Here is a 14,400-nt window from a genome sequence, read left to right as displayed (position 1 = left end):
TTTAAATTCATGATCTCTAGCAAGGGATTTAAAGAATCAAGGATCTACTTAACCAAGACTTCTTCCCTGTAGTGCCAGTTCAATGCCATTTCTCTGCCCCATTTCCTTCTCCAAAAGCTGTAGAAGAACAAGAATGAAGAACATTACAGCTAGCCTTCCATATCCACGGATTCTGTATCCATAGTCTCAACCATCCATGACTTGAAATCCCCCCTCTCAAAAATGAATTCCAAAAGCTTGATTTTGTCATTTTTATGAGGGGCACAATTTTAGTTCATCATTGTATATAATATGACTTGAATACCCATGGATTTTTGTATCCATGTGGGATCCTGGGACCAAATCCCAGCGGATACCAAGGGTCCACTGAATTTGTGCATGCTTCTTACTGTCTACACTGGAAAACAGACCATGGAGAGGATTTTAAAAACATTTTGGCCTGTAATTCCCAGAAAGCCCAATCAGCATGTATTCTGGACATCCATGGGATAGCCTTTCTCATCCCTTCTCAAATCAAAAGCCACAGCGATTTCTTTGTGCCAGTAGCTCTTGGTGCAACTAAAAAAGTGAGTGCAGATGTTTTCATTTAACATCTCACCTGGTAGGCGTAGTTCATTGGGAAGGTAACTGCTTCAAGAAATACATTTTTGCATATTGTACAAGGCAAGTAAATTGTTATTTAAGTTGCCAGATAGAGGAAAGGCATTTTTGCAGTTTTTGAATTAATGTGCGTCAGGATTTGCAGCAAAATGTCAAAAGAGTGTTCTTATGAAAAGCAACCAGGTATTCCATACAGTCAGTGAGTTGGTGGGGGTTGGATGGATCATTGCACCCCTTTTTAAACACTCAATTGAATGTTCATACTAGCTCTGGAGGAAGGAAATGTTCTTTGTCCATAATCAGCATGAATGTAGCTTAGCAGAGGGTGTAGAAATCACTTCGTCTTAGCCATGTTTAATGATCAAGAGCTTGTTTCATCTAGTATCTCTGCAGTCTGTCTTGATATCTCTGCAAACTGTAGAATCTGAAGACTTTAAATATGCTCAGTTCCCTTCCCTCTTTCAGCACAAAGAAAAGTTCTGGAGAACATTTAATTTTACTTATAAAAGTATTGTCTGATACAAATTTGGGTAGTGAAGTTCAAAAAAATTTATGGCTCAGTTGACATAGTTGATACATGATGGAAAATCTAGTGTTTCTTGTTGAAGTGTTTACATCCCTCCCCAATCTCTCTGTCAGGGTACTGTCCCTTCACTTATATCAGTGGTTCTCAACCTGTGGTCCCCAGATGTTTTTGGCCTTCAGCTCCCAGAAATCCTAACAGCTGGTAAACTGGCTGGGATTTCTGGGAGTTGTAGGCCAAAAACATCTGGGGACCACAGGTTGAGAACCACCAACTTATACATTCTGTAGCTCTAAAATTTAACTGACTTGGTTGGTTTCCATACCTGGTTGGGTGTTTTTCAGATTGGAAGCGTGAAGTTTCAATTTTACAGCCCTTAAAAAAACTCCAAATCTTGCCCAAGCAGAGACAGACATCTTTGTAAATGGGCCAAATCTCTACATTAATAAAAAAAATTGTGGATAATTATAAGGTGGCCTTGTTCAAAGCAGCTCTATTTAAACTGTACCAAGCAGCTGTGTGAATATAGTTACAGATATATTTAATTATAGAATATGATTCTCTTTCCTGCATAGCTCAGAGGCTTGTAAATTACTGGAATTTTACTATTCATTTATGTTGTTCCGCGGTTAGCAAACTCTCATAAACCTAACAAGTTTCATTTCTTTGTAGGTTTTTCTTCACATATCTTCTGCCACACAGTGCCCCTTCATCCCTGAGACCAATGCTTGATATGATAGTCAATGCCACAGGTAGGAAAAGAAGAAAATTCTGGAAGATATAATCCCAAATAATATTTTTTCCAAGCTCTGAAGCATTTACTAGAACCAGACTGGCTATGAAGCAATGGATAACAGGAAAAATGTGCAAGGAGTCTGAAAGGATTTTGAGACCAGGTGTTTGTCTAGAGAATCAGAACTGAGATATTATATACCAGACTAATATACCAGACTGGAAGCTAGGTATTGGTCCTGAGGATCTATCATGGGTTGCATCAGGACTTGGAACGAAAAAAAAAGAAAGCTCATGAAAAAATTAGAGAAGAGTTTTCTGAGCATGTATGGACTCCCTTTAAACTCCCAGACACTACTTTTTCCTGTATATATGTGTGTAAGCATGCTGTTGGTGTGTGTGTGCATGTTGGGGGTGGGGGAATATGTAGGTAACAGAGTGGGAAAAGATCATGGGTGGGCACATGTAGCCAGAGGGAACACTTTGCCTACCCCGTTTTATACAATAATCCTCTCTTGATTACCTTAAAACAGGAATGAGGATTTGTAGCTCCATATGTATAACATCCATCACCCTCTGCCAGCACAGCTAGTGACCAGGATAGGAAATGTAGTCAAATACTATCTATTATAGAAGAAATCTCTGGAGACCAAGGTCTTAGCCTACTTGGCTACAGAATCCCGTTGGGTGACCTTGGGCAAGTCACAATTTCTTAGCTTCAGTGAAAGGTAATGGAAAATCCCCTTCTGAACAAATCTTGCCAAGAAATCTCTGTGATGGAGTCTTTTTAGGGTAGCTGTAAGTCAGAAAGGACTTGAAGACACATAAAAACAGAACAGATACAACCTTTTTCATTATTGTTTAGTGCAAGTCGAGGGGAGTTGTTTTGCTGCTTCTGTCGATAAAATCACAGGAATCCAATATTCTTTGTCACTCTGAGATCAGATAGCAGATTAGTTTAACCTTCTACCTACCCTGGTTTTATATTCTAGTGAGATGACAAACTTTTATCCCTTCTCTAAGGGAATTAATCTAAAAAGAAAGTTATCTCGGAAATGAGAGTGATATAACAAAAAATAATTGTTTCCGTTTGGGCATAAGAAACCCCTTTCAGATCACAGTGATATTGGAATTTTGATAAAATTTTTAGTATAGTAGTATAGTAAAATTTTTGAAACCACCAACGGACCTTAGATGAAGGGTTGTAAGCTTAGGATAGCTTTGGTCTTCAATATTGCGTCATTGGGAGACCAGTGCGGTCTAGTACTGTACTTCTCAAACCCTGGTCCTCTAAATATTTGGGACTTTTACTTGTGCAATGTCTGAGTGTTTGCTGGGACTATTGCTCATTTACGGCCCAAACCTTTTGAGCACCAAAGTCTGAGAAAAACTGAGCTAATTGGTACAGAGTTCTTGTTGTGTTCCTTGCTTTCTTTCAGTCGTACTTGCTGCACAGAGTTGTTGTGAAAGTGAAAAAATGTTTGAGCTCCCTGATGGAAAGCAAGGTAGAAGTCTTAATTAAATAAAACTTTTGCCAATTTTCCTCCTTCCTCTGCTTTTTGCCTCACATTAGTCCCTGTAATTACTACTTTCAACTAAAGCCTCTGTAGCTGCCATTTCTTTCATTGTGGGCGAAGTTTCTTCTTGTCTGTAAATCATTATGTTTCTTTCTTTGTTACAGGAGAACTCCATTGGGGAATAGATGAAACTGCTGCTCAACTTGAAAAAGTTTTGCACTTATATAAGAGTGGCATGTATCTTCAGAACACTACTCAGATGCCCAAATCAGGTATATAAACGTAGCCAATTCCTATCATGAACTAAAAATGGGAGTGAAGCATGTATCTTCAAAACTATAAATGGGTTCCTTGCTGGCAGGATATAAAGTTAATAGCAGTAGCAGTAGCGGTGATGAAGATGATGCTCATTGTCATCCTCTCATAAATGCAAATTTCCTTAAATTAAATTAAGAAGGATTTTTATTCTTCTTTTCCTACTTAATGTTAAGGTATTTCCCCAGTTTCTCTAGGGCTGTTCTCAGAAAAACCACAAGTAATAATACTTAATGTAGGATTTCATTAAGCACACAACTCAGAATGTGCATATCTAGGTGTGGCTTGCTTTACTTAAGCTTTTGAAAGCTGAGTTCAGCTAAGTACACAAGGAGCATGTTCTTTTTTAAATATAAATTTCATTTGATTAGAAAATTGGAAGGAAAAAATCTACATGTATACAGCAATGCATATTCTGTTGAAATGAAGAGGAAGCAATTATAGATTGAGTTCCTTATGTGTTGTGAGCAGGGCCGTAGCCAGAAAAAAATTTCGGGGGGGGGGGGGGGGGGTTGAACCCCTAGCACCCCCCACCCCCACTACAAACCTGTTAATATCTGCTTGAGATAGTGCCTGGAGGGACTCTTAATGTTTTGCGTCTCATAGATTTAGCATGGGGATTTGGTTATCCAGTTAAAATTCATGAGTAAACCAGGTTTTTTTTTATAACCTGAAAATTTTCGGGGGGGGGGGGGGTTAAACCCCTAAAAAAAAACCCTCGCTACAGGCCTGGTTGTGAGAAACTACAGGACAGTATGCATGCATTGCATACATTATGTATCTGTTTAGAGAATGTATATCCTACCTTTTAACTAAAAAGGCCCACAGAGTAACTTGTAAATAGTTCCCTGTCATCTTATTTACAATCTAAAAAGATATGACACACAAGGAAAAGGGGGTGGAAACAGAGGACAACATTAAGATTAGTAGAGATACTGTGTGCTTGAACATGGGGAACAAGTTGATCTGGTGGGTGGACTTTTTATCATTTGCTGTGGCCAAGACTGTCTGCTCTTCTCTCCTTTAGAGTCCTCAGTGGTTGGTGTGCAAGGAAGGCATTTCAATTACTATTGTCATTTTATTCATTTATATCCTGCCCTTTCCCCAATATTGGGATTCAGCGTGGCCTTCGGAATAATGAAAACAGAACAGATTAAAAATATAGGGAAACATCAGTAAAATATGTGAAAGTTTTTCTGGAGCACAGTTATACAACCTATAAAACTAAAACCATATATTTTTTAAAAAGACAGTATATAAAATTAAAAAAAAACAACATACTTTAAAATTTCATTGCAATTGATTCTTGAAAGCCTGCTGGAATTGCAGGCAGAAGGAAAACTAGAAGGGAATATTCCTAACCTTCCTAGGAAAGAGATCCAAAACATCTAGGAGCAGCTGCCAAGGAGGCTCTCTCTTATGTGTCTACCAGCTATGCCTGGAAAGGCTGCAGGACTGAGAGAAGGATCTCCCTGAAAGATCTTAGGATTTAGGTAAGGTCATATAGGGAGATGCAGATATTCTGGAGCTGAGTCATATTGGACCTTATGGTCATAATTAGCATTTTGAGTTGTGCCTGGGAATGGACTGACAAGTAGTAGAACTGTCAGAGCAAGGGAGTTACTCCCTGTGTTGGGTAGGATTGAAATATCATTTCTATTGTATCCTCTCAGGTGGGACACAAAGTTACAGTAGAGTTAAATGGGCGGGCCCAATCTCGGAAACCTGGATCTGTCAGATAATCGGATCTGTGGAAGCGCAGAGCGTGCCGCTTCTTAGCGGCACGCTCTGTGCTTCTCAGAAGACCCAGGCCCCTGCCGGAGGGAGGAAACTTCTCCCTTTGGTAGGTGCCCCAGCCTAGGGAAGCGCGGGGGTGCCGCTGCTTGGTGGCGTGCTCCGCGCCTCTTAAAAGGCCCAGGCCCTGCCGGAGGGAGGAAACTTCTCTCTTCGGCAGGCACCCCGGCCTAGAGAAGTGCGAGGGGTGCTGCTTCTTGGCAACACGCTCCACACTTCTCAAAAGGCCCAGGCCTCAAAGGTGAGCAAGCGAGGTGTGGGGAGAATACGATGCGCCGCGAAGCCCCTGGCGGTGCATCGGATAATACGGAGTGCCGGATAAACGGAGCTCGGATAAGCGGGCTCTACTGAAACTGAGCAGGAAGGTAAACAGACAACAAACAATAACTTTGGCCAAAGGATCTACCGAGCCCCATCACTGGTTTCAGTCCAGCCTGCTCTCAGCATTGTCTGAAAACATATACAGCTTTTTATTCCAAGCATTGGTATTTTATAGAACTGCATAGTTATGCAGATGAGGGCAAAGTGTGCAGACGCAATATCTAATGCATATGTGTAATCTTTATCTGAGGTTTGTGTGACCATCACAGAATGATTTTAGGATTTCTTGTTGATGACATTGTTTCTCAGGTTCTGGCACCATATGTAAGAATAACATGGTTGTTAGCTTTGGGCACATAATTTTTCAGTTACAGAATTTCTAGCAGAATACAAATAACAGCAAACAATACGGCCATGGGGAGACGCTAGATATTGTCAAAATGAAAGTTTTCTGGTGCATTGAAAGATATTAGCATACAGCTGAACCTTTAATTCTTATTTTACACCAACAACTTATTTTACCTGCAACTAGCCCCAGTTAATGATCAGATTACAGTACTTTGGGTCTATAGAAGTTTTTGTACATTTTCCAGAGTAAGAGTGGAGCACATTAATCCAAATGAGATGTAATCAAGCCATGTGTGTCACTGTGGTCAGATCAGACATCTTCAAGAGTGGGTTCTATGTGGGTTCTCCAATGTTTTACAGATGAAAACTAGGTAAATAGCATCAGGATGTGATCAAGATGGGAAAAAAAGTTATCAATAAGGAAGGACACATAAGCATGGAGAGGCTGCAGCAGGTTGCTTGTACTTGACTCTCCTGGGAAGAGCATGATTCTGTTCCTGTCCTCTTCCTCTGCTGAGTTAACTGAGTACAAACAACTTTTGCCATTTGAATTGAAATTGCAGCAAGTGAAAGCAAGCTGAGGAGAAAGAGAAAAACTAGGAGGATGAAACTGAAATTGAGACTTTTTGACTGCAATTAAAAAAGTGTGACAACAGAAGATTAATCAGGATTCTCCCTGCTAAAATCAGGACACTAGGAGGCTATGATAGGCACAGCTGGATAGTGAGCTTTTAACTGTGCTAATGCACTTCTGTTCACTGCTGTCATTGGCCCTCTAGGTTTAAGCCTGGGTCTGGAGTAATCCCAAATTGTGAACTTGTATTAGCACTGCCTCAGTCTCTATTCCAAGGTCTGTCTTTTGTCAAATTAGGAGCATCTTTGTCTTGTGTGTATTATTAACCTTTATTTGCCGTCCTCCAGCCTTCTATATTTAATCAGAATTGGAAGTAGGCATATTGCTTTAAAAATCCATTTGATAAGATTTGATGGTGATCTTAGTGAAATGGCTTTTAAAAAATAACTCAGAAGTGTATTCAATAACTTGAGGGTCAAGTCTGAACTATTTCTGAGAAAAGAGACAGACAGATGACAGACTGACTGACTCTTTTCAAGTATAGAGGAGAGTGGCACCAACAGTTAGTGAAAAGTAACTCCATGAAACCTCTTGTCAATCCGGGCCTTCCCCATAAATAAATGTTAACAAGATAAACCTTGGTCATGTTACAGAACAGCTTGGGTCTTAAGCTTTCACTGTGCTTTGGTTGTAAAACGTTTTATAGTGCCATAAATTATATTTGACTTTGGACTTTGTTTTAGTGACATAGAAACAAAGCACATGTGGGTGTGTGTGTGTGGGGAGCTTTAATAGTCATGTGTGTTTTTCTGGAATCATAAATCACTCCATTATCAAAAATTGTTATCTGAATGCTGCTCTGAAATGACACTATGTTAAAATGCTTTAATGGTTTGTTAATACAGGAACCAATTGTCATTTTTTTAGAAAGCCAAAGCTTAGATTTATTTATTATTTGCTTCATTGTACAATTCAACCAGTGACTAATGGATGCCATTTAGTTTTACATAATCCATATATCATTTGGCATGCCTGTATTTTGGAACACGTATATAACCAGACTATTGGGCCATCTCATTGAGTAATAAATGAAAGTATTTATCCCGACTTTAATGACCCAATTTGGAGATGCTGGGGGCTGAACCTGAAATATTCAGCATGGTAAACATGTGTTCAACAACAGAGCGAAATCCCTTCCAAAAAAGGAAATGACCAGAGCATGAACCCAGTGTGCATTGCCCTCCTTTCTCTTCCTCATAACTTGGCTCTTGGGCCACCAGATGTTTTGGCCTTCAACTCCCAGAAATCTTAACAGCTGGTAAACTGGCTGGGATTTCTGGGAGTTGTAGGCCAAAACACCTGGGGATCCACTGGGTGAGAAGCACTGTCTTAGACCTCTTTCCTTCTCTTAATTTCGTTTATTATCTTTCTGACTACAAGCGCTATTTCACCTTCTAAGGTGATTGAGTTCTGGTTGTAAGCTGCATTGGGACAGGTATCTTATCCTCTTTGCTCAAGTTACTTAAATAAATTGCTTGGTAATTTCAGTGAGTATAGTAGTTTAAAGCCCATGAGCTTTTTGACCAACTTCTTACTGTGTCACACTTTACTCTGAAGAAACTAGAAGATAGCTTGAGCTCTTCTATATAATCTTATGTTGTTCTACACATAAATTTGAATAGCTTCCACATCTCTTATCATAGTAGTCTGCTGCTGGCATTTTAAATTTTGCTTTCACAACAATGAAAGGGGGAGAGAATCTAGTGATTGCTTTGTCGGGAATGCACATTCCTGTAGCTGTATCCCTGGCTATATCAGGAGGTGATAATGGGAGAAGGAGACTGGGCAGTTTTCCAGCTGGTAGCTACAGTTAGTTGTTTTTTTAAAAAAAGTGAAATAAATAAATAAACATGGCAGCTGCGGTTGAAATAAATGGTCATTAGGACTGATTAAAGTCAGATTGAGGGTGACTCAGACAATTTAAAGAAGGAAACCACAGCCTGTTTTACCTAATTTATATTGTCATCCAGGAGTTTATTTATGTGACTGAATTTGGAGTGGGACAGACTGAAATTGGCATGCCTTCCTCTCTGATCCAGCCATCAGAAGTTAGGAGGGAATGGTTTGGAACTCCTTGAGAACACTTAGGCCCCTTCCACACAGCTGTATAAAATCCCAAATTATCTGCTTTGAACTGGGTTATATGGCAGTGTGGACTCAGATAATCTAGTTTAAGCAGATATTGTGGATTATTTGCCCTGATATTCTGGGTTATATGGCTTTGTGGAAGGGCCCATAGGCTTTCAATCTATACAGTAATTAGCTTTACTGTCAGTATTATCCAGATGCATATTTTCCAACTGTCCTGATGTGACAAGGATAGTCCCATTCAATACTCAGCCATCCCATTTTTTCATCTGCTTTTAAAGTTTATCAGAATCCTTATACACAGCCATGTAACCCAGAATATCAAGGCAGAAAATCCCACAATATCTGCTTTGAACTGAGTTGTCTCAGCATACAACCCCCTTGTTTCATCAGCTCCACTGGCTGCCAGTCTACTACCGAGTACAATTCAAAGTGCTGGCTTTGGCCTATAAATCCTTGAAAGGCTCCGGTCCAGCTTATCTGTACAAATGCATCTCCCTCTATGAGCCAGTCAGAACATTAAGATTGGCTGGAGAGGCCCTGCTCCCGGTCCCGGTCTTTGCAAGCGCAACTGGTGGGAATGAAAGACAGGGCCTTCTTGGTGGTGGTTCCTCAGCAGTGGAATCCCCTTTCCAGCAAAATTAGATTGGCCCCCTCTCTCCTGGCATTTAGAAAACAACTTAAAACCTGGCTATTCAAACAAGCATTCGGTGAGTGATAGCAACAATGAAGCAGTGAAATAATAACCTGGAATTGATCCAATTGCTTAATGTTTTAATGTTTATGTCTTATGTCAATGTGTGTGATTGATGTTTTATAGTTCTAAAGGTTTTAATTCACAATTATGTGCTATTTTTGATATATGATGTATAAACCACTTTGAAACCCCCCAGGGGTGTGAAAAGCAGTATAGAAATGAATTTAATAAATAAATAATAAATAAATAAATTTCGGTTCAAAGTAGATAATGTGGGATTTTATTCAGCTGTGTGGGAGGGGCCTCAGGGCCCTTCTACACAGCCCTATATCCCAGAATATCAAGGCAGAAAATTCGCCAATATTTGCTCTGAACTGGGTTATCTTACTCTACACTCTGATACTGTGAGATTTTCTGCCTTGATATTCAGGGATATAGGGCTGTGTGGAAGGGCCCTCGGTTTCACTTTCTTCCTCTCACTTTGTCCTGAGGTTACTTCCATTGGTGCTGAATTCAAAGTCCAAAACAGTTTACACTCCGCTAACTCAGTAGAGGGAGAGGAGAAGATTGAGCCTTGCCCTTCCCAGTAGCATCAAGCAAATGGAAACCATTTCTCAGCTTATCTGGTCTTCCTCATTCATAACTTTTGCAAGCATGATCACATTTTTATATTGCACATCTGTCTCACTTTTCATTTATTAAATGCTGCAAGGTTTGCATGAATCAGATCAGGGAGCAGATATTGGGGAAGACATCTCCTTAAGACTTCTTAGCTGCACTGAGCTGGCTGTGACTCCCACTCACATTCCCAGTCCGCACATCACATCAGTGGGAAAACTGCTAGCTTAGTTTTCCTAGTTGTAATAACTAGTCACTGTGTGGTAGGAGAGCCAACAGCTCATGGATCCTGCTTCTAAGAGCCAATCACAGGTCAAATAAGGCTGAGTGGGAGTGAATGAATTTGTGACCACCTGATACACAAACAGATTTGCCCTTCATGTCTTGCAAGGCCACTTAACATGGCCTTGGCCCATGTCATCCAAAGTCAGGGGATGAATATAGAATATTGGGGTCATTTGCAATATCTATAAGCATAATTCTAAATTAGGAGGCTTTGGATTAGGATGGTCCTATATATGGAGGAAAAATGGTCATCTCTGGCATGTGATACTACAGTAACAGCCTTAAATCATGCCCACTGTGAGTCCATGTGTCTGTTTCCATTTGTGAATGTGTAAATTTGTTGGCACTATCATTAGGCAAATTATTTATTGGGGTTAAACCCCATTAGTCAGGAAATTGACCTTTTTATGATGTGAATTGTTGCAGGAAGTCTTATTTCATGGCTTACCTTTAGCAGGTTTCAGGTTATGGTAAGACAAAGAGAACAAAACCTATCCAGATTCTGAATCCTGTCAGTAATCCAGAGCTCCCCCTCTCCAATTTCATTCAAGAGGGAAAAATAGAAAAAATTCTCAGTCACCCAATAGAATTTTATTTGGGGGAGAGAGGAGAAGAAATGCTACTTAAAAACTCATCCCAAGTCCTCATCTGTTGCTTTTGTTAACAAATTAGCATTTATATAGTAGCTACCTATTGAATGCACCTTTTCTTTTACTCAGTAATGCCCCCATAAGTGGATAAGATAGATCGGTATTATATTTCCAGTGGTGGAGTGGGCATATGGGTAAGGAACTGAGGCTGAGATGGATAACTTGTTTAAAAGCTGCCTAATTGCAAGGTGAGATTGGAGAAGGGGCTTCCTGACTCGCTCCTATTACAGTACAGAAGCTCTTAAATCCATCATGGGCATCTCAGAGTATCAGAGTAGACATCTGAATAAGCTTGCCACTGTTTCCTGACAGAGGCCTTATGTCTGGGATGGTTGTATGATGGCTAGAAATTCATCCAGCTCAGCTTGTTCTATAATTTCATATCGTTGACAGGAAAAAACTCTACCAGTGGAGCTCCCATGTATTGGACAGATGTTTAAAACATCAATTCTCTTCTGCAGTTAAAGGAATGCCTATGCGTGGCATGCTTTCCGTGGATATAAATGTGGGTCTATGTGCACTTTACTATTAGCAGTGCCTTTTGGTGAGAATTTAATTTCAATTTAGATATCCTTTGAGCTTTGATATACTTTAGGGCTGTGGTACTCAACCTGTGGATCCCCAAATGTTTTGGCCTACAACTCCCAGAAATCCCAGCCAGTTTATCAGCTGTTAGGATTTCTGGGAGCTGAAGGCCAAAACATCTGGGGACCCACAGGTTAAGAACCACTGCTCTAGGGTTTGGTTCTAGGACCAAAATCCATGGATCCTCAATCCCAATATATACATATTGGTGTCCCTTTATATAAAATGGTAAAAACATATTTTAAAGCTGTGGATGGTTGAATCTGTGGAGACTGCATTATGGAAAATAAAGCTTGCACAGTTTTTCATATGCAAGTGGCTAAATATGCATATTATTCAGAAAAAGACACACCATCACGTTTTAGTTAACAGATAAGCAAATGTTAGGTATAATGCATAAATAAACATGCACACTGAAAAATGCATTTCAATATGCATAGATTTCAGTGTGGAAAGGAAGCAATCCTCAGAATCTGATACAAATCAAGGATGGAAAGAAAATGCAGGTGGAATTTTTAGAAGAAACACTTTCAAACCTAGATTAGCTCTTTATCATTGGGACACTTCTATTGGTTTGGTGTTTCATTCTGAACCCTAATTCATTAGCTTGAAATGTCCCTATCACATCCCTTCCCCAATCTTCTTTATTTGCTTGTAAATTTTCCCAACCCAGTGTCCCAGTTCAGCTCTTCTGTATGCTTAGTTACTAGGCTTGATCGATCCACGAAAAATTTGATTCTAAACTCGTTTCAAAACTAGAGGGGGGCAGCTTTTCGTTTCTGATGGTATTTCCGAATTTGGCCCCCCCAAAAAATTCGAAATTAACGAAAATTCGTTATTTTCTAAATTAATTCGTTAATGGCGGACGCGCATGCGCAATTCCCAAAAACAGCACAGAGGGAGAGGACTTTACAGGACTATCCCACCCTCATTTTTTGAGTGATCTTCTTCCAACTTGGTACAGTGGTAGAACACATTTAACACTGATAGCTCACCAAAATTTGGAACGTTTCCCTTATCCTCTGATTTTTGGCGAATTTTCATAGCTTTTATAATAAACCATTTTTTAATAATTGCAGAAATCTGTTCCTGGTTTGAAAGTCTTATTTCCTGTTAAATTGGGTTGTCTTTACTGTGAAAGTCATTGTTCTACTTCAGAAACTTTGTTTTTGTGGCTGAAACTTTGTTAAATTGGTGTGTGTGTGATATATACTGTGTATAGTCCCTGCATATGTGTGTGTGTGTTTGTGTGTGTGTGTGTATAGGTAAAGGTAAAGGTATCCCTTGACGTTAAGTTCAGTCATGTCTGACTCTGGGGGTTGGTGCTCATCTCCATTTCTAAGCCCAAGAGCCAGTGTTGTCCATAGACACCTCCAAGGTCATGTGGCCGGCATGACTACATGGAGTGCCATTACCTTCCTGCCAGAGCGGTACCTATTGATCTACTCACATTGGCATGTTTTCAAGCTGCTAGGTTGGCAGAAGCTGGAGCTAACAGCGGGCACTCACTCTGCTCCCGGGATTTGAACCTGGGACCTTTCGGTCTGCAAGTTCAGCAGCTCAGTGCTTTAACACACTTCGCCATCGGGGCTCATGTATATATAATATACATACACATACACACAATGTGGAGAATATGTGGAAAGGTAGATAGATAAGTTGGGAGCCACAGCGAAGGCACCTTCCTGGGAGCAAGGTCTAATAATAATAATAATAATAATAATAATAATAATAATAATAATAATAATAATAATAATAATAAAAATCCCTTACAATATCCAAGATGGCTCACTGCTACAGAATCTTGGGAGGTTTAGTTTGATATGGTACCATTATTGGCAGAGAAAGCTAAGCTGTAGGAGTTGAAATCCAATCATTTATCCTCCCTATAGAATCAATTTTATATGCATTTTTAGCTACAGAAAAGCTAAAATCAGGACAGTAAAAGAACAACACCCAGAAAATGGGAATTCCAGACAGGAAACAATCAGGGCCAGCTAATACCTCCCAACAAAGGATTCCCCCAGGTAGGAAGCAGCCAGGCTTTGAAGCTGCAAGGCTATTCAATGCTAATCAAGGTGACCAATTGCAACATTCACACTTGCCTCCCACAGACAAGAGTTCTTTCTCCCACCCTGGACCTTCCACAGATATATAAACCCCACTTGCCTAGCTTCGCACAGACGTCAAAACCTCTGAGTATCAGGCCTGAGCTGAGGCGAGGCGGCGGCGGCCATTTCCCCCCTCCGTCTTCCTCCTCCTCCTCCTCGGCCTCCTTCCCCCTCGCCCCCTCCCATTGGCTGAGCCCGTGACGCCCCTTTTGCTGAGGGGCAAAAGGAAAGGGCCTGAATGGTGGGAGTTTGGGTGATTTGCAAAAGCTTTTTTTTTCCTAACGAAAAAAACGACGACATAACGAAAAACGGCCTCTCGCGATTCGAAACCGCGATATCCAGACGTGTGGACAACCAATGCTTCAAAATTGCTTCAAAACAAACGAAAATAACGAATTAATAACGGTTAACGGGGAAAACGAATTATTTGAGCAAGCCTATTAGTTACCAGTGTGGCTAGAGTAGTTCTCCATGGGGCCAAAGAGGCACTTTTGCCATTGGCTTTTTGCAATATTTATTGCTTTGCAATAAAACTCTTGTTGCAAAAGGGCCTATTTCGCAAGAAACCATGACAGCCAGCAT

The 14,400-nt window shown here is 40.3% G+C and overlaps 1 protein-coding gene across 1 annotated transcript in view; it reads left to right on the top strand.

Moving 5' to 3' along the window:
- pkdcc (protein kinase domain containing, cytoplasmic) overlaps nt 1–14,400 on the top strand; it is a 63,438-nt gene that overhangs the window by 33,023 nt on the left and 16,015 nt on the right. Inside the window, exons 4-5 of the mRNA XM_008125785.3 lie at nt 1,796–1,875; nt 3,537–3,644. Coding sequence (XP_008123992.3) covers nt 1,796–1,875; nt 3,537–3,644 — 188 coding nt within the window. The remainder of the gene's footprint in view (nt 1–1,795; nt 1,876–3,536; nt 3,645–14,400) is intronic.

Source organism: Anolis carolinensis, chromosome 1 (genome assembly GCF_035594765.1).
Source record: "Anolis carolinensis isolate JA03-04 chromosome 1, rAnoCar3.1.pri, whole genome shotgun sequence".
NCBI classification, from domain to species: domain Eukaryota; kingdom Metazoa; phylum Chordata; class Lepidosauria; order Squamata; family Dactyloidae; genus Anolis; species Anolis carolinensis.
Note: the sequence above shows the minus strand (reverse complement) of the source record. Positions and strands in the feature narration are given on the sequence as shown.